Source organism: Centropristis striata, chromosome 3, assembly GCF_030273125.1.
Source record: "Centropristis striata isolate RG_2023a ecotype Rhode Island chromosome 3, C.striata_1.0, whole genome shotgun sequence".
Lineage (NCBI taxonomy): Eukaryota > Metazoa > Chordata > Actinopteri > Perciformes > Serranidae > Centropristis > Centropristis striata.
In genome coordinates, this window is record NC_081519.1 from 21,344,605 (window position 1) to 21,366,689 (window position 22,085).

The 22,085-nt window shown below is 37.4% G+C and overlaps 1 protein-coding gene across 1 annotated transcript in view; it reads left to right on the top strand.

The window, feature by feature from the left end:
• Positions 1-22,085, top strand: part of cntn4 (contactin 4) — a 184,832-nt gene that overhangs the window by 70,204 nt on the left and 92,543 nt on the right. Inside the window, exon 5 of the mRNA XM_059328618.1 lies at positions 19,848-19,943. Coding sequence (XP_059184601.1) covers positions 19,848-19,943 — 96 coding nt within the window. The remainder of the gene's footprint in view (positions 1-19,847; positions 19,944-22,085) is intronic.

A 22,085-nucleotide genomic window follows, 5' to 3' on the forward strand; every position in this document is an offset into this window, starting at 1 on the left:
TCTTTCTCATTTTGCACTGTCTTGAGAGTATTTTACTTCCTGCAGTTTCCTGTTGAAACAGGACGGGGCATTATGCAGGAGAGAGCATCTGAGAATTTAGAGCATTAAAGAAAGTTTTATTTGATCATCTTGTAAAAATATGCGACAAGGGATGTCCAATGGTTCTGTAGGGGTATCTGGTTCAGATACACATTGCCTCCAGCAGGGGTACCAAAATATTTAGAGGTAAAGCTAATTTAGGTCAATTTTGCTATCAGAAATTGACTAAATTAATATTTAATACTTTAAATGAATTAAAGTTGTTTTGGGGCACCACCTATTCACTTAGGAATAGGAAAAGATAGCAAATCATAGTTAATCAGTCTCATAAAGTTAACAAATTATCAATTTGGAACATTGATTATTAATTATGCATATAATTATAATCAAATTACCTTATTAATATTTAGTAACGGTTGAAGGAATTTTGAGTTCTTCTCATAGCAGAGGTTTAGCAAATCACTCATTCATGTGCAACATTAAAGGGAGGAGCATATCAATCCAAAAACATATTTATTCTAAATAAAGCAAAGCAAACAGAACACACAATAAGTAATCTAAAAGATTTACAGTGGAAATGTGGGTGAGAAAGAGTGTGTAACAAGATGGCTGCCGAAAGGCGGTCATTTAAATAAATCAAAATGGCGGAAGACCTTTTGTTCTTGAAGAACAATAGACCATGCGGTCTTGAAGGTCTATGTGTTGTAGGAAGCCAAATTAAAGTATATTTCATGTGGATTAGTGTGTGAGCAAATCAAATGAGTTATAGTTAGTTTACATGTACAACTTGAGATATGTAGAGCAACATTAATCATACAACTTCAAGTGATCTAACTACACAAAATATCACAACACATATACTTAAACACACAACAGATCAACACCATTGATTAAAGCTTAACAAACTTGTTCTTGCTTACTAACTGCCCAGTACTATACCACAGAGTCCAGAGTTGAAAGAGAAGCAGAAATCCTTTTAGAGAAGAATCTGGTTCCTGGTTGGGTTTTGGTGGTTGTAGCGTTGTTTGCTGTTGGCTCCAGAAGCTTGGTGAGGGTCTCTGTGATTATGTCCAGTATAGATCACAGGCAGGAAACTTAGAAGCGTCGTGGTGGGCCCACTTGGTTTGGGCCTCACCGGCCTTCCCTTAGAGCTGGAGACAGAGGGACAGCCGGCATGCTGTTCCTCAGGGAGTTGAGAAGAGAAGAGAGAGAAGGGATGGCTGCACAAGACTTTTGTGTCTCAACCTGGAAGTTGTATTTCCTGTTGGTATCAGCCAATGAGACGCCTTTAGGTATCTCCAGATACCTGTGGGGGTGGGGGTCGTTTGTCTTTGTTTGGAGGGGGACAAAGAACGACCTCCATCTTGAAGCATGGAGAGAATTTGTTCACACAATTCTCACTGCATTCAGTCTTTAATCCAAATGAACCTTGTGGAATAGCTGTGACCCCTACAGTTCTAACCTCAAAGATTTTGGTCCAGTCACAACCTTTTTTTTAATCATTTTTTATCACTATTGGCTATCAATATATTGAGCCCGATCCAATACTTGTATTGTTGCTCATGAAGTTTTCATGCAAGGCAGTGCAACAAATCCAGTGTTGGCATCTTTTTCATTTTCCAGTCATGTCACAGAGAGCTAACAACAAGCACCCTCATCACGCCATTGCAAGTACAGCCCCGCAACAAAAAGCCAAGTAAAGTAATGTATTAATGTAAGACGAGAAAAGATGTAGGCCTTCAGACAACAAAAATAAAAACAGTTGGCCGTTCGCAAAACTCCTCCCCTGAACGCTCCTTGTCCAAACATACCCCAGCAACCGTTTCCAAGAGGAGAAGGTCCATCCAAGCTTTGAGCTTTGAGCAACAGGGTCAAACGGTGTGCATACGGTATTTGTAAATCTGACATCAGGTACGCTCAGAGTTTAGCAGGAGGAGTAGTTCTTCCCTTTTTCAAAACTTAATATCTCCAAGGTCAAAAGACACACATACGTCTGCTCCAAGTTAAGCTGCTAGCTAGCAAACATGAGCTAACTAACAATTGTCTAGCTGTTAGATGAGATAACTCAAACCAGATTTAACACTTATGGTTCCTGTCAACTAGTATTCTTACCACTACTAGTGCAGAACTATTCCATCAAACTAATGTTAATGACACCGAGTGTAAAATTAGCATGCTAAGATAGCTAGAAAAGGTGCTAGGTGCTTAAAATAATGCAGGGCTGTACAGTGCTAATAGCTATAGTTTCACTGTATCCCACATCAGCCGGTTTTGGCAAACATTCTATCAAAATTTCACATTAACTACTAACATAAATAGCCGTGTTGTGTTTCCAATTAATGAAGTGCAGTGAAACTAGAGTCTAATTTCTTATCTTTCAACCGTATAGCGTTTTGACCATGTATGTTAGCCTCGGGTTTACCAGAGTCTGCAAAAGGACGCTAACGTCCGTGAATTAGCTTAGCGCTATCGTTTTCATGGATTGGACACTTTCAAGTCTTCACTGTCAAACAATAGGGGCTCCTGATTTTTGGGGGGGAAATTGGATGATTCTGGGTAAGCCAAATAAATATCACTGTTATCAACCATCGTTATCAACACACCCGGTCCGGTAACATATTTATTCAGTCCTTCACAATAACTAACAGTACAGTAAAATGTAGCATATATCACATGCTACATCAGTCTGTGCTATGGATGATTCACCATCTTGGCACGAATGACATCTTATTTTACATGTTTTCTAGTGTGTACAGATGAGGTGTTTGTAACTATAGTTACATCCCAATGATAAATATTTTGTGGATTGTGCTACAAAACTTTCAACCTCTGTAGCACCAGTGCCATAAGCAGAAACAGTTCATGTACAGCCCTGTCATGTATCAATGTTGAACATAATGTCCCAACAGGCCATTGTGAACTAAATGTTGTTTTAATCTTTGTAGCATTTTGTTTGAGGTATTACTCCGAAAACACTCGCTAACACATCGCCAGTCCGCTCCATGGCTGCTGACGGTCCTGGAAGCTTGACGGGCCTAGCAACAGTATCTAAGGGGGCAGAGCTTTTGTGAATGGTCAATTCCCTTGGAACGGCAACAAGGCCTAAAAGACTATTAAGATAGTTTTTTGGGTGAAAAAATAAATACATGAAGAAACAGCTTGGATGCATGCAACTTTTTCTTAATGCAGTGCAGAGCTATTCAATTGTGAAGCATATTACATTAGTTTTAACTTTAATATACTTGAAGTTTGCACTCTGCAGCTGTGTTATGTAGGAAAATACAAATATTGAATCAGGACTCAGTATGGACAGATATTATTGTGGGCATATTAAATGACTTGGGTTGGGACACTTTATGTAGCCACTGTAGCTAAATCTTCTTTGCCATAGAGCTTTATTTTTGTTCCAAAACTATTAAAAACACATCAATGAGCAGCACTATTTGTGCTCCGTGACATGGTTTTTTTTTTTGCCCCACACTGTACAACTACTGTACTGTTTCGGGTGTTTTCACAGGATTTGTTGTCAGAAAAATAAAAATAGGATATCACCAGCCTCATCCTTTAAGTTGATAGTAAAGTAATCAACAACAATTACAAAATAGTTAATATTAGTGATGCTGCTACCAAGATTTAATTTAAAAAAGTTTCTCTGTCAACTTCAGGCAGCATAGCATACCAAATATGAAATAAATGACGCAAAATGTATAACCACAAGTTGGGACATTGTCTTAAACATAAATCTTCTAATCCTTTTTGACATATATTCAATTTAAAACTTTACAAAGACAGTATATCTTACATTTTTATTTGCCTTCATTTTACATTTAGCAATATGATGTTTATTTCTTGTATTTGTACATAGAATTCCCTGTAATTTAACATTGAAGGCCATTAGGCAATTATATAATATTGCAAAAAAAATAAATCGTTATATGAATAATATAATATATTATGTCCCATTATGTTAATTTACAGATTTCAGCTTCCATTTTATAGTTAATATTTGTAATAAATGTAATAAAAAATGTAATGCCATTTGCACTTAATGTAGAAAAAACGAGACAAAACCTGGAAAATAATTCTGTACATATTGATGCATCCTGCTTATTGTATATTTCTTTTACACAGCATCATGACTCTTTCAGAATCAGGGTTGTAAATTGACTGAATGCCTGGCTCCTTTTAGAGTAGATATTAACAGTCTGTGCAGTTTCCTTCTTGCTCTGGCAACAGTTTCAATAGAAAGACAGGACAGATTCATTGTAAACTGTGGAATGGGGAATCATTCGTTAATAATAGAAGCAGGTGCTGTAGCGAGCCATCTCTTCTCTTTATGTGATACATCCTTCGCTTGTCACCTTCTATGAACAGCTACCTGACCACACAGAAAATGTTTCATCTGAAATGACCAAGACAAGAAACACTTGAACAGATTTGCAGTCTGACCCAGGATAACACTAGATCTAGCATACAGTGTGCAGCATGTACAGTTGTTTGAGACACCATATAATGCTGTGAATACCCAATATATAGCGAACCATATAGAGTCATTTATTTAACAGCTGATATAGACTCAGGTCAAAAATGTAACCTTTATTCCTTTATCAGGGAGTACAACTGACATTCTAGACCTCCACACATGCATTTTTACACGATATAATGTGTTGTGAACAGAAGGTCAAAAATCCGAACACACAAAAAAGTTGTTTTTGAAAGGTTCTTTGTGTCACAGCACAGTGATAGAGCAGGAAATGCTTCTCATATCAGCAATGGCTCTGCCAGCTATTCTTCTCCTGCATGCTCCAGTGTGAGTCAGTCTCTATCTTAAAGATGGACCCCGTGAACCTGATGGAACTAATTACATGACTGGCAGGCAGTATGAGAAATCAAATATAGGCGAGTGGAGTTCTTTTGTTGGAGCTGGCACAAGACCAACTCGCTGTGCAGTTCTGACCAGAAAGCATGCTAATTTATGTTGCAGTTATTTATTTTAATTTTTTTAAACGTTGCTTCCTGTCTGCTGAATGTTTAAATCGAACTATATGCTAAAGCATTATTAGCCCTTCTGGCTGTAAAAGGCTGTGGCCCTTTGGAATCTTGGACTATTTTGTACTATTTTGTGTGTATTTTGTGAAGAATTTTAAATTTTGCAAATGTAAACACAGGTTGCAAATATAACATATAAATGGTAAAATGCGAATAATGTAAGATAATACTTTTTTATACTAAATATATATGACCTTATCTCTGGTTATATTTGGCCTATCATCATCAAACAAAAACTGGCATGGAGTTTCAAGCCAGTACTTTAGAGGGAAGCTGACTGCAGGGAAACACGCTGCTTCATCTTTACGTCCTGACAACATGAAGAAGACATGTAAACTGACATATTTTGACACAAACTTTGTCTTGACTTATTAGCTTTATTGGGAGATTTCAACTGTTTCTTGGTTGCTTTCAGAGGATGAAGTTTGCTCAGTATACAGCACAGAACTGTGCCCATAATGTACCTTATAGCATTAATACACACAGAAACAGTGTGTTCGTTAATAGTCCAGAGTTTTGTGGCACTATCATTTAGCACTGTTATTATTTCCGTATGCCTTCATTTGGATAGGCCAAGCTTTGCTGTCACTGTGCTGCTTTGAGAATTTGTTAACAGTACTTGCAAAGTGCTTTCTTTTTAAAGTTGAGAATTTGTTGGTGGGTGGGGAAATCCTCACAATTTCATTTATCGAGGCATCTTGTTTTTCTGCATCTGATTTATTTATTCTTTTAACACATATATGCCTGTTTGTAATTTACCATAATTGAACTATACAGATAAATTTACTCCCATTATCTCTCAGTGTAGTTGGGCACAACACTGAATATTTAAATGCAGAAAAAAAAGAAGAAGAAAAAATATATATATATATATATATATATATATTTTTTTTTTTTTTTTTTCATTTACTTAGAAAAATGTAAACAATTAACAGTTTGCTCACTGGCCATAATTCTCACTGTGATAGTTAAGGCACTCAAATGCTGGCATATTGTCAATAATAAAACATAAATAGCAAGAATGAATGAAAAATTCTGGTTATTGACTTTTCTGCATCGAGACATAATCTTGATTATTATAATTTTTTCTAAAATAGATTTTTTTAAGGCATTTTTCATGCTTTATTTCGATAGTGTTAGAGACAGGGCAGAAAGGGGAGAGAGAGAAGGCCATGCAGCAAAGGACTGCAGGCCAGATTATAACCCGGGTCACTGCGATAAGGACTCAACCTCAGTGGTACGTGCACTACCAATGATCCACCAGGACGCCCTGAGACATAATCTTTTAACAGTACTGCAATGCATATAAGAATCTATTTTTTTCTCCAACCCCTCGAACTCCAACAAGTACAAGAAGTTAAAAAGTGTTTGGACATGAATGTTTGGGTCAGCCTGTGTAGAGAGTTGGTGATTCCAAACTGGAATCAACTTTTACAAAAAAATAAACTAATAACTAATAATAACTAAGAACCAGATCTTAAAATTGATAATGAAATGGTGGTATTGAGTCGCTGGTGGCAGGAGTTCTTGTTTTCAGGAGAGCGTTGTTGTTCAGTGAACATGCTCTGCCTTCTAAATTAGTCATTTAGCTGAGAGTGTGAGGGATTTCTGCCTTTCCTTTAATTAAATAGGCATCAGTGGTGTCTTAATCTTGTTCCTGGTGAGTAATCTTTCGTAAAGGCGTTATTGGTGTTGTTTCAGATTAAACCTGCACGTGGGTCTTAACTTTCACTATTTGTATTTGTTTTTGATTTGATAATGTGTCCACTTTTCATGATTCACAGTGTTTCCAAATGAAAACCCACAGGCTGAATTTCTATTTGCTCAACTTCCTCAACTTGTACATATTATATATTCTGTAGACAAGAGTAAACACACTGTACAATGAAACTCAGCTCTTCTGCGAAAATGATATTCCCCGGTTAACACTTGTTAGTCTACATGCTCCACGACGCCTTCAAGGTTATTCTTTGAAATTGGCGCGACTCCAAACACTTCAGCATTCCTCTCCATGTCACAAACTTTTGATGGATGATGCTACTCCTTGCGAGGGGTTGTGGCTGTCTACCCCCTGAGGCAGGGATAACTGATGGGCAGTGGGCGCTTCCACTCAATACTCGCTGCCCTTGATTAGTATGTCTATTGATTCTATATCAGTGATTATGTAAAAGATGTATACCCATAATTCATACTGATGAACAGGCTGTATATTCAATATGGGAATTACAGCGTGGGCCTTTTACATGGGTGGCACTCAGAGGTCTGTGCTTTGAATGCAGCTTATTCAGTGTTGTCGTTTCACTGTGCAATTACATGACCAGAGATGTCACGAAGGGCCAGCTCTCAAGAAAAACGTTCTTGAAAATGCAGCTTGCTCTGAAACATATCCTGTTCTGCGTGGGCATTTATATCCACTTACTTATATAGTTTCTCCTCAGTGTCAGACACGCTCATATTTTGCTAAGCATATAGGGGTGAGAACTCCTGATGTCACCAGAGTAGGCTTTAAAGCCTGGAGGGGAAACATGAATACCTCATTTAAATGCAAATAAATCCTCCAGACTCCGCTCAGCTGTTGTGATAATGTGGAGTGAGTATATTGACTTAGTTAATGAGGTGTAAATAGCTAATGGGTGTACTCTGGCTTTTACTTTTTATCTGCAGTACACTATCAAGATATCACTCTGGAGGACCTGCTATAAGGTGGCATAACATACAGATTTACTGTTGGCCTCTTCTGGAGATATTTAACCATTCAGACACCGACAAATACAGAGGAACCCCTTTAAGCCAGACTGAGATTTTGTGAACGAAAAGACGGCGTAGAGACAGAGCGCCACATGTCATACTCTGAAAACTACTCCCACCGCGGAGGAAAAACTATTGTTGCCGTAACACACAACCATGGGCTGAACCGCTAACAAATTGTCTGTTTCTAGCTAAAACTATTAGATTTAAGACATAATGTTATTATTTTAGCACTCCATCTACCAGAAAGGACAAGTTAGCTTTTAGCAAGGTAATGTAAGCTATTTGTTCGCAAGCTAAGGCCCTTTATACTGCATACAATGCAAAAAAGGGGTGTCTAAAAACAAGATAAACACGCTAAATCTGAGGGAAATTATCCTGCTTCATGGACAGATAATTTCATTCGACAAGATTTCTTAAATTAAGATTGTTAAATCTAGAAATAAGCATGTTGAATGCTTAAAATAAGAAATTAACTCTTAAAACAAGGTATATTATCAAACACTTATTTGTTTAAGAAACAAATAATTGTCAGTGCACTCTGCTCGGGCCAGTTCATCGCTGTTTGCAGCTTTAATTTATCTTGTTTTAAGAGTTTAACGTTAAATATACTGAGTTTAAGGATCACACATTTTTCCCTATTTTAACTGCTGATGTCTCACGTATGTATACATCTGTATCCACTTCTGACCAATAAAAGTAATGTTTTTGGTTCATGAGATCTTAAAAACTTAGTTTCAGGTTCTTTGTAAAATGTTTTGTAAAATGCACCACCTGTTGGTGGTGCATTTTACAAAACATCAGCTTTAAGACATTTTGCTGTTGTTGCTAACAGACGAAATTGTCAACCTTCGTTCAGTACAAAGTCAATAGAGAGTGATGGATTGTTTTCCCGTCCGTTGGGGGCGGGTTTTAAGTGTGCTTGGTCTTTATAGTTAAAAAAAAAAAAAACACTGAGCAGAATCCTTCTCTCACACCACCTGAAGTCGGTTTTTGGATGATGCTACATAGCCTCAGAAAAAAGAGTACCTCCTAAAAGTGCCAATGTCAATGAAATGATTTATTATTATATGTATTATATATTCTCAAATAATGCACACTCTGTTATTTCACTGAGAAGTCTGCACTTATTAACCTGATCAATACATCAACAATAAATATGTCAAATGGAAACTAGAACCGACATAAAAGCAGATGCACAGCCACACACACGCACACACACACACACACACACACACACACACTGACAGCCAGGCAGTGACTTCACTCTGCGTTATTATCAGGTTGCTGTGATGACGCAGCACCATGATAATAAATCAGAACATATAACACACATGTGAACGTCCTCTCTCTCTCTCTGTATGTGATGTTGGTGTTTCTCGTCCTTCCCAGAGTGAAACAAAAATGCCACCACTGACTGCATTTGTCAGATATGATCAAAAATAAAAGTAACTGATTTAAAAGCTCATTTCAATTTCAGTAACTGTAATTGAATAAGAATAATTTTTGTATATTACTAACATTTCTTGTTACAGTCAAAAGTAGTGGAATTACAGTAAGTAAGCAATACAAAGTTACAAAGTAACGAGGCCAGGGAAGGCCTGCTTACATCAGATTCAGACAAAATTATATGTAACCAAGTCTGAAGAAAACTATTCACGTCAGCCTCAGTTGTATTTCCGAGCTGGAGACATTGTACAACATCTCTCAGTTGTTGAAAAGAACCAGATAAATGTCAACAACTAACATAAATGGAGCAATGCACTGTTTGTTTCCAAACTGCCATACTAGAGACTAAAAGTCAACATATCGCTGCTACTGCTCTATTGATTGAATGTGAATTTTTTTTTCTCTCAAGAACTCCAGCTGTAAAAACTGCTTTTTATACCACAGAGATAATTTGTTACATTGGATGATGATTATATCCTTTATAAAGTTTATACGAATGCACTTGGTTGATTTGACAAACTGTTATCAGATATGGATTTACACTTTTTAAAAATCGCTTTGGTGCGTGAATAAAATGTTTGCTAAGATTTTATGTTTTCATTTGTGCAAACCCCAGCGTACCTCAAATTTCCCAGAGGGATGAATAAAGTGGTGTTAATTTAACTGAACTGAATAATTTGCTGTTTGGCACATAACTTGGTCAAATAATTCAAATTAAATTGAAGCAGTTACCTTCTCAGATATGAAAAGTTAAAGGACAGCAATTAAACTCAGCTGCCATTTACAACTAGCCAAAACTAATGAAAAGTCCTGCAATGTGCCCTACCTTTATGAAGACTATAATTAAAAAATATATAGAATTATCATTTCTAGAGAGGTGCTGATTTAAATGTATGATCAGTTTAGAGGTTCATACCGCAGTTGAACTGTATTTTTATTCTGACATGTTTTTCTAATATTTTCTCCACCGTATTAAATTCAGTGAGTAGCTCAAATCAGCTACACAATTCAATAGCATCATAAACATGAAGCCCATGATCACCATAATGTTGTATCAACACCTCTCTAAAACAGTTTTAATGAAATTACATTACCTTCATCCATCCATCCATTCTCGTCCGCTTATCCAGGGCTGGGCCGCGGGGGCAGCAAGTTAAGCAAGGCATTCCAGGCGCCCCTCTCCCCAGATGTTTAAAACTACAAATTCAAAATAGAAAAATTACTTTTAAGGTCTTTTGCCGTAACATAACTGCAAATGTGCTTTTTTATTATTGTTTTTGTTTTTTTTGTTTTGGGAGAAATTTCCAAGAGGGACCGGCATCCTACAATGTCTTATTTCCATAGAAGGGACCTCCTAGGACGAGGACTGCAGTGAAACTGACTTACACACAATGGGTGTCTCTTTACTGCAAGGACTTATTTTGGTTTCTTTATAAAAATGTATATTCTAACTTTAATATCATCAAATGATGGTCACTTCAATTGAGAATAAACAATATTTTACCTGCGAATCAGAATTAACTTGCCTGCACGCACACACACACACACACACACACACATACAAACACACACACGCACACACACATACACATAGGCGAGCTTCCAGTGGAAGACAGTGTCACAGGTTATAATGAATCTCATGGTCATGGTTGGTCGGACTTGTTGAAGTATGATAAGTCGTGCTGGCATTTGGAAAGCTCACATGTCTGGGATGTGATCATCAGCCTAATCTGGATCATTGTTTGTAATGCCAGCCCAGGTTTGCAATAATTAATGCTAATGGATCTAGATGGGGCATCGCGTTTACTTGTTCTAAGGCTATTAATCATTGTTAGTCGCTTCCCTTCTGAAAATTACACTCCAGCTTTTGTGTAAGCTTGGTGCACAACATTTTTTAATGAAAATTTGAAAGGAGTTATGTTCTCTGCTGTTCCTTTATGTGACAAATTTAATGGATATGTTATTGGAGATGTCCCTCGCAGGCAAACTGCGTGCTTTCATGCTTTCTTTTGAACTCAAAGCGAACGTGTGCACAGCTGTGTGCGCTCGGAAAAAGCGTGCCTTTGGTGAAACCCCCAATGATGTCCGCCCTGCATCTGAAGGCACGGGCCGTAGCATGTTGTAAATTATGCTTTGCGCCGCTCTCCTTGAGCCCTTTTCACAACAATGCTTCTTTTGCTCTTTTTTTTTTGCTGTTGAGAGTGGATGGGTGGGGATGTGGGGGTTGTTGGATTTTACTAGTATTGCAGCATGCTTTCAGCACGGGCGAGGCCACGTCTTTGGATCTGGACAGGGACAATCAGTGGCTTTAGTGAGACATCGGCACTTCACAAATCACAAAGGCTTTGATCTCAGCCAAAATAATGCCAAAAATACTTTTTGGGAATAAATTCAGTACCTCAGATGTCTCTTGCGCTTGTCCACTTTGTTCTATCGCTCGTATTTTGGGGAGGCTTGGTGCTTTTATCTAACCTTCTATCGGGCCTTCAGATGAAAGTAAGTGGTGGGGCTACTCAAAAAAAAAGCTTCTGTTGCCATTTTGGAGTGGCCAGATTGTTTTGACAAGGCAAAAAAAAACTGTATTTTGTCCATCAATTCCAACCATGCTTGGATAAGACGAGACTGTCTTCCTATTTGTAGCCTCTTACTGTACTTTCAAGAGTGGAAAAAGCACTGATGTACAGCCAAAATAGTTCCTGTATCTAAAGGTGCAGGGGTGAAGAAAAAGCAGAGCTCAAAGCTCTCATCAGTGATCTCTGATGAGCAACACCAACCAGAGATAAAGCCAGCTGACAACAGGGAAGTCAATTAGCCTTGCTACATTAATCACCTTTGAGTGACAGTTAAGAGATAACCAGACAGCCAGCGTTCCTTGAAAAGACTACTGAAAAGTAGCAATTTGTAAAATATGACAAGCTATAAAAATAAATGGCCTAATTTAAGCACAGAGGCCAGATTGAACGCTACACACGTCATAAACCTCCAGGAAAGCATCTTAAATTCACATCTTCAGACATCTTTGTGCTGTCTTTCCTTTTCAAGCACTTTTACGAGGTTGGTCACCACCCTGCCAGTGCGGGGCGACTTTGTCACAGCACAGAAAATATAATTTGGAAGGACAGTGATTCGCAGAGTAAAAATGACTGTAGACAGGGAATTTGTCATCCTATCTATGGACTGCTCTCAGATGCTCAATTATTCTGCCGTGGAGATGGCGTGTTGTTTTTCCAGTAAGGAGCAGGGACAAACAAATTCTTAAATCAGATGAGTGTATTTACATGTTATGAACTGTTTAATCCTGCACTTCTTTTCCCCCCTTTGACGGTGTGTAAATAATTCACACTTGAGATGCTGGACACAAAAAATAGACCTACGACTTGAGTTACTTAGTGCAGTAGATGTGGTGAAGGCATTATGGAGCTGTATACTTATTTATTCTTGCAGCCTTTGAAGGACAAATTATGGAGCTTTTTCAGCACTCTGTCAGACTGTGTAGCACTTTGTAGCACTGATGGTTTATCATCAAATAGAGGGAAATCAAAACAGACTTTACTTCAATGTCTTATTTTCAATCCTAGTCATAATAGTGGTTTTATTATTTAAATTAGCACTGTGTGCTTGTGGTCTAGTTCAGCTGACATCTGAAAATACATGTCAACCATGTCAATGTATATTACCCCAAGCTGTAGATAGTATTTGTGAGCAGTTAATTACAGTGAAATGTTTTATTGGCCTGAGGTAACACTATCGGGGATTATAAAAAGGAAATGAGGGAGGTTGACAAAGACATATAGCTTTGAAAAAAAAAAAAAATGTGGTTTCTTTTTCGTAAATGTTTTCTACATTGTTAATAATGTAAGATTATTAACAATGTGGAAAACATTTACGAAGATTATCATTTTTATCCTTTACCATATATGTTCCCAGACAATGGTTCCCTAACTGTTTTTCTCAGACTAAAACATGTGACATCATGAACTGAAATAAAACAACTTGTTAAGTTTTAAGACAAGATCATGGTTTGGGTTAAAATAAGTATTTAACTTATTATTTAACTCATAGGTTCAAACATGTCATTAGTTGATAGGGAACGTATTTGTGATATGTCAAAAACAAACATAATTCATGAGAAGATATAATATAATATAGTGTGTAATATAATATAATATAATATAACATAATATAACATAATATAATATAATATAACATAATATAATATAATATAATTGTTGATTGGGAACATACTTTTTCAGAGACCAGGCTGCTTTACAAGCCCACCACTCCAAGAAATACTAAACAAGCCACAATTAATTTAATTATGAAATAACAGTTTCAGTTATGGTCTACTGTAAAGGCCAAAACAGAACTCCTCCAGAACAGTTGAGGAGGGAGAAAAAAAGGATCAGAATGGAAATTAGCCTGTATGCTTTTTTTTATGTAGTAACTCTCTGAGCCCCAGGCCGTTTAAGGACATTTTTTGCTCTTTTTACATTTTATTCACTGTGGCCTTGTATTTAACTGCAGTATAAAAGTCCTGCACCTCTATGGAATCAGCACAATCATGGCTAGAAGTGGGAACTCAAACATGCCTTTTGTCCAGTATAACACAGTTATATCGACATAAATCATTAAAAAAGAATTTACTTGATCTTTTTTTTTTTAATTGGAATATAATGGGATTTATAAACACAACACTTTTCTCAGTTCCCACAAGAAAATTGGGTTCCACATTATACTTACTGAACAATTTGCATTTTTAAGACCTCTACTTACAGCATCTCCTGTCCTCTCCTCTCTTCTCTGTGTAAACAGATTTTTACAGGCGACATTATAAAGAACAAAACAAAACAGAAGTAAAAAGGATTTCCAGTTCATCATTAATCACAGAAACTAAATGCATTTCCTACCAGCAAGGCTCCAAGGCTGCAATATTTCGAATATATTGGTTTAAAAACTTGTTGAGCAAACATTCACAGCAAGCGTTGCTTCAAATGTCTCCTAACACAGGTTTCTCTAAAAACAGCTAAAAGTATTACAGCTCTGATGTTTTTGGCCACATTTTAAATAATAACAGAAATAGCACAATTTAATGCTTAATTTTGGTTATTTTTTCTAACAGAAACTTTTGGAATCTATGATCCATTCAAGGATGGAAAGGTCAAATTCAATGGTAATGCCTGTTCTTTTTTACAATTTCTTTATATGACAAACGGCGTATTTTTGGAGATCTTTTCAAGAAATATACATTTCGAGGTGGGGTTCAGAGGGTGTAGGAGTATGTGTTTCACAATTGAAATGGCAGGAGGGGCTTCACTGTCACACACCTGTGCTCCTTCGACACAAACAAGCCTTAATAAAGCCACTGCAGCACGGTGGCTCAGGTTCTGCCGCAGCTGGTGGACAACTGGAGCACAAACACTCCTAGTTACAATCAGTTCCTGGGGGCTCACTCTCTGCCACCACAACATGCACCTCTGCCTCGCTTTGTTACACTTTCTCATACAAGTGTGTTTTGACAACTTGCTTTTAAATGTGGAGTAATCCATGGTGTCCTCTGCGGAGGGCATTTGGCTGCTCAGGAGGCTTTTCTCAGCTCCTGCAGCAGACTGAGCTGAGGTGCAAACACCCCAGAGGCACAGCGAGAAAAACAAAAGCTGCATTTTTTTTTTGTTTTTTTTACTCCCCACTAACATTGCAATAAATCCAGTGATAGTAACAAGACTGGATGGACATTAAAGATGATCAATGAATGGAAGCAGGGTCAAAAATTGGTGGTCCTCCTCCAAAACGACATAAATAAAAGTCTCCACATAGCTTAAACACAACTTTTTTTTATCCCTAAAGTAGAAAAACATCAAAATGACTCCAAAGTGCCAAATCTGGCATTAATCGTTAGAAAAAATATAAGGAGTTGCTTTCTTAATAGGGCTTAAGAGTCTCAAATAGCTATTAGTTAAACTGTGCTCGTGGGTTAACAGGAGATTTATGTTTAAAGAAATAATTAAAGGCTGCTTCTTAATTGACTTGTCCTGCAGCCAATATGACATATATTAACTGACCTTATAGTCCTCTTCATAAATCAGTGAGCCCAATAATTTTACATTTAGATCACTTGGAGCTGAACTAATCAGTAATCTCATTTTAAAGTGGATTGGTTGCAGTTTTTGCAGCGAGCAGGTCTGCAGAAGAGAGCGCTCGTGTCTGCACCGCTGCTCGCACTGACTTGAGAATATGCTGCATATTATAGAGCAAGGTTAATTAAGGTTAATTAATCCAATTAGGAGAATATGTATGGATAAATCTGAGACCCGCTTGTCTTGATATATTAATCTACTGTGGTTGGTTCTTTTGTTTAAAGCACATTATGAATGCCCTTTGACCTCATTAGCAGGCGTCTCTAAATGTACAAACTAAAAATAAAAAAAACTGAATGAGGCATAATAATTAAATATTAAAACAAAGTCAAATATTGTTTAGTGTGATTGAACAAGGCAAGTAAGCAGAATTGATTGTTTCTGGGCTATTTGTAGCTATGCTAATTTAATAATGTTGCAGTGTGACTACAAATTGATTCTTGCTGTTTCTTTCAAATATCTACACGTAATTATATTAAAAAGCTTAACAACTGTCCCCAGATTAAAGTAGTCCCATTTGTTTTTATATATCAGTGCAGCTAGAAGCTTCCATGTGATGTGTGAATTACATTTCCTGGCAGGATGTTCACCATTAGTGCAGCGAGTCGTTGGAAGTGGGTATGACCTGCTATTGTTTCCATCTATTGTCAAATGAAAATGTGTCCAGTTTAACAGGACATCTGGTGTCAAAGCCATACCAGGAATAGCTCTGTAATGTACAGTGGTGGTGGGCGTGATGAATGAAAGGTAACCTGATTACCACCAGAGCTATTAAAATCCCTCATGTGTGACCCGCCACAGCAACCCTCTCTGCTTAGCAGCAGGGCTGCACATTGCTGTTTGGCTCATATTAGTGGGTGTGTGTCACTATTGATTTGAAATGTTTTATTTTTTCATAATGCATTCAGCTCATGCAAGGCTTCCATTCATTATTTGGTATATACAATTACCAGAGCAGGGTGCAGTAATAGTCCTGATTCTTTTCATTTTCTCACTCTCCCGGCTGTGTCTCTCCCACAATGCACTTGTTGGCAGGTAAAGCTGTTACATGACGTTCAACATGCATCACTGAATATGACTTTTAAAACCAGGAAAGAAATTTAACCACACAAATCATATTCAAATAAAAAGGGAGGAGGCACTACTGGAAACAAATCAGGTGTTGCTCATGCACTGAGAGGCAACTCTTACGTCTGACGATAGTTTGTGTTTGTTACCGACGGCTACAAATAAAAGGAACCTAACTTATTAATAATATATCAATGCTAATTATAATATAATACAATATTTAATTGTAATATAATAAGCAACTCATAATGACTGTTTTCATTTGAGACATCTGTGTATTACAAGGTGTGGCCTTTCAATAAGGTTCTATAAAAATAAATAAATAAATAATAATAATAATAATAATACATAAAGAAATTAAACTAATTTTACTTGTATTTCCCTGGGATAATAACTGTTTTTGCAGAATGGCATTGCTAAAAGAAAAAAAAAAACTAAGATTGACCACCATTCCCTGTAAATAGTTGTCTATAGTTGTGTGTGTGTGTGTGTGTGTGTGTTGGTACTTCATACATAGTAAGGACCATTATAAGATTGAGGACATTTTTGTGAAGTAACGACATTTCTCACATCTTCAGGAGCCTGTTTGAGGGCTGAGGTTTGGTTTTAAGGCTAATGGCTCAGGTGACGATAATGGGGTAACGAATGCATTATGTCAATGAGAGTCCTCACAAAGAGAGAAGTACAAGTATGTGTGTGTGTGAGAGAGAGTAATGTGTAATGCCTAATATATTAAAATACAATAGATTCTATATCGTTGTATGCATGTACATGGTCGGCCACAATGTTGGAAGAGTTTTATTTTCAGACACAATCCTCTGTTAACTGTGGTTTAATTACATTGTGATATGTTTGAAAGAGGTTGATTAATACAGTTTGAGAAGACATACACTTTATCTGTCAAGAATAAATCACATTGTCACAATAATTTCATGGAAAGGTGTAAAAAACATTTTTTTTCCACCTTCATAATATCTGCTGTATGCACAATATGTCCATGACAAGAAAACAGATCTGTGCCCATTAGTGAATATGAGTGTCAGTAAATTAACTTGTTGATGATTGTCAACAGTGTGTTATGGAAGCGTTGTGCACAGCTGCTTTAGATAAGAGCCTAACAACCTGTCAGGAACGACTTCAAGCATGTTATTGAAGATTGAAATCAGCCTGTGGGCCTTAGTACTTTGAAATTACTTTTATTACTTTTCATTACTTTTTATTTACTACTAATTTGTGCCGAATACCTTTTGTTTTGCTGTTTGGAACCACCCTTGGTTAGAAATCATTAGGTAAATCAATGCATATCTTTATTTTCTCTGAGGCTTAAACAAATCAAATCAAATCAAACTTTATTTATATAGCGCTTTTCATACATAGAAATGTAACACAAAGTGCTTTACAAAAAATAAGAATAAAAACAGACAATAAAAATGACAAAACCCACCCCTCCTATCCCCACATACACATCTGTATGTAAAACACACACCCCAGTGCGGAGGCCCCCATGAGGGAACACTGGAGCTAAAAACTAAAAGACTAAAAGACAACAGGACAGGATAAGAACTAAAAGACTAAAAGACAACAGCACAGGATAAAAACTAAAATAATCAGTTAAAAACTAGAACAAACAGCCTCTTTTTAAAAACATCAACAGTCTCTGACTCCAGTCTCTGTCCATGGTGGTAAATATGTGCCAAAGTATATACAATAAAAGACTGCTCTCTCTTCGGCACTGTGAGAGAGAGCTGCATGTCTGTTAAAACTCTTTGCAGTAGCATGTCCTTAACAGCGTGCATCACAATTTGCATTTTCTTTTCAGAGATTTCTGGAAATACCTTTAAAATTTACACTTTGGAATCACTGGAGGTTTCACAAGGATAATAATATTTGACTCATCTTGTTCCCAAGGTTTTATGTTCATTCACACCAGGATTTTCGTTGAGAACTAAAGCTAAAATTAACAAGAAAATAAGAAGTGAAAAATGTTTTTATTAACGAAAAAAAAAGTATATCATCATTAAACCTAAATGGGGTGTGGTGGTTAGCACTCTTGCCTCACAGCAAGAGGGTTGCCGGTTGGACTCCAGCCTGCAGAGTTTGAGAGAGTTTGCATGTTGTCAGCGTGGTCTCCTGGTCCTCTGCTGCAGCTTAGGCTTAATTGGTGACTCTACATTGCCTGCAGGTGTGAATGAGAGTGTGAATGGTTGTTTGTCTCTGTGTGTCTGGAGACCTGACCCAATGTCAGCCGGGATCGGCTTCAACCCCCCAAGACCCAAGTTCAGATCAACGGTTAAACCCCCCCCCCCCCCAACTTTTTTAAAATTACAAATAACCACCAATAAATGATCTAATGTGTTTTTAAACAATTACAATTAAAACTAACAAGCCTGACATAGAGTAAACAATAAATGGTGTGGCAACAGCAGCACCAGTTTATTGGTTATTCAGCCACAACTGAACCATAAAATTCCCAATGTGGACAAATGCTTGGAAGATTTCCATATGTAGCTGTACATCTGCATTTTTATTAACACTCTTCTAATGACAAATTTAATACAGCATATACAGTTTTACAGCATGATTTCGTTTGATCATCAATATCAAAATAAACCAAAATAAATGCATGTAAATATGAAACCTGCGTAGAAGACATCTTTTCAGCATTTATTCATTCTACCCGACTGTGCTTGCTTCTCAACTTTTAAACCTTGTTAACAAGTTACGACTGTCTTCTTCCAACAGAAGCCCCCGCTGGGATCCTTTAATTCTCTTCCTTCTGATACTTGTGGCACCTTCACAATGAGCCTGTACACAGACACACACAGGGGTGATTTGGCCCAGGGCAAAGCCAAAGGCTGTTTACCAGCCAAAAAATGTTCACTCTTGAAAATGTTGAAAAACACAAGCGTGGATACAGAGAGGATAATGGTGTAACTCTATTTGTATATGTTTATGGAGGTGGTGCAGTCAGACAGTGTTTCAGTGGTTGCCCTGCTGCCTCTCTCACAGTGTGGGTTTGAACCTTGGCCCTTAGAGTTAACAAGAACTGTATTTGTCAGGGTTGAGTCTCAGTTTCTTCCCACAGTTTAAAGAAATATGGGCCAGGATCTTTCTGGAACTGTGCGAGTGTGTGCTGTGTTTGTCTGTGTGAGCTCTATAATAAACTGGCATCCTGCTGCGAGTGTTTCCCCGCCTGCTGCACACTGCTTTAGGCTTCATAGGCTGTGACCTTGAAAGGAAGAATGAAGCAAAGAAAAACAATAATTTGTTCATGACGGCGCTTTCATGTGTTCAAGGATCAGATGTATCAGCCTTTGACTTGTGGGGAGATTTTACTTACTGCCTCTTTTTATTTTTCAGACTTGGAAAACTTCAAGACTCACAGAAGAAGCTCCGTATCGGTCCGTGAAGGTCAAGGAGTGGTTCTGCTGTGTGGCCCTCCACCACATTCTGGAGGTAAAACAATACACTCTCATTTTTAATGACTATTTAACCCAGTCGGGAAGCACATACTGAGAGATGATAGAAGTCACAAAGCCATGTTTGAAATGTCTTCACATGGGTGCTTGCAGTTTGCTTGGACTGGTGCTGTTGAAGATCCAGCTGTTTCAGTGACACCTTTGATGTGTTAATCAACACCTTACATCTGCTGCAATGAGTGATTGTTGCGTTGCTTAGGTGTGATCAGTCATGGGAAGTAGTGAGACACAGACCTGGTGGTTTAGCCGCTTTTTTGTTGTTGTTTTGCATCTCTCTGTTGTTGGTATGCATCTTTTTCATGACGCATGAATCAGTTTTGAGTGTCTTTTAGGTAATTATGTATGCCGTTTTCCTGTGTCTGTAGTCATTCGTGTCTAAAGTCACTTATGTCTCTTTTTTTTGGGCTGTTTTGTCTCTTGTGGTCATTTTGTGAATTTTTGGCTCGTTTTGTATCACTTTTGTAATAATTGAGTGCCTTTTTTGTCTAATTATGTGTCTCTTGTAGTCATGTTTTTCTCTTTGTTGTCATTTTAGGCTCATTTTGTTTTGTCTTTGTAAGGATTTTGTTTCCTTTTTAACATTTTGTGTCTCTATGTTGTCATTTTCTCTATTATGGTATTTTTGTTGGAGGGGCATTTTGTTTCTCTTTGTTGTCGTGTCTTTTTTCGGCTGTTTTGTATCTTCTTTTGGTCATTTTGTGAATTTTAAGGTCATTTGTTGTCTCTTTGTAGTCATGTTTGTCTTTTGTAGTAATTTCTTGTTTTTGATGGGGTCATTTTGTGTCTCTTTGTTGTCATTTTGTTAACTAGTGCAGTGCCTGTAGGTGCAATCATAGACTGTATATACATGCGTAGTGTTAATATACAAAGTATATTGGGTAATGGATGTACATTGAGATATAAAGACACACAGAAATAGTTATTTTAAGAAAAAGAAACTTAATCATTCAACATGATTAGACATATATACAGACACAGATATAGTAATATATATAATAAGTTAACACTCAGCACACACAGATGGATGTGAATAATGTGAGTAAGGGTTATTAGATTGATTGATCACTATTGTGTTTCATATATTGTGGCTATGCAGACCACTACAACATCTGCAACTCCATAAAACACTTACTTTCCATAAGGTACGCACACCATCTAGCACATCCACATTGAACATTGATATTTGCTGGAAACTATTTGAATATTATTGGAAAATCTAACCTTGTAGCACACTTTATAACTCCTAAAGATAGGTAGGCTAAATAGACGTACAGATGAGTCAGGTGTGTAAATCCAGAGCGAATTGGGTTACTGACCAGGTGTAGGTCTATCACACAATGGGGCAGAGCCAGATATGCCCTAGACACACACACACACACACACAGAGAGAGAGAGAGAGAGAGAGAGAGAGAGAGAGAGAGAGAGAGAGAAAGAGAGAGAGAGACGCTTCTTGCTTTTATATCTAGATGTGTTTTTCTGATTTGTTTCTGGTTAGTATGTCAGACATTTTGCTTGTGAAGGCCACGGGGGGCTCTGACAATTTGGCCGCTGGACCAATCCATGGTCATAATAATATGACAAAAATAATATGCTTAGTTAATGTTAATACTGGAAGACAGGCAACATTCAATTGGTTTAACATAGCATAAAGACTGGAGAGTTATGAATGAGATGTGCCATGTGGTTGCTGTGAATGTAAAACGAAGTTTTCTGGCAAAGTTCTTCATATTTTCTGTCTAATTGCAGCAGATGTGTCCTTTCATGGCTTCTTCTCTTCTCTTACTGGAACTGCTTAAAGTAACAGCTGCTTGGATTACATCTTCCCAATTGACAGACACCTAAAAGATATCACTGATTCATGCACTGGTCTGCTGTGGTAGAAATGCTGCTTGCCTGGAATTGATTGTAATTGTTTGGGGCTTGCATCCTTTGGGGGTTTTACCTGGTGAAGGCTTGGCAAGCTCTCCGACAATCTGGAATTTGAGATTTATTTGCGAGTAGTTGGGCTGACACGCCTGTATTTGATTGTTCTCTATACTGTGAGCAGTTGCTACGCTGACTCTTTTCATCTGCCAATTTGTGCTGAAGTAATCCAATTAAGGTTTGGTTTTTAAGACCA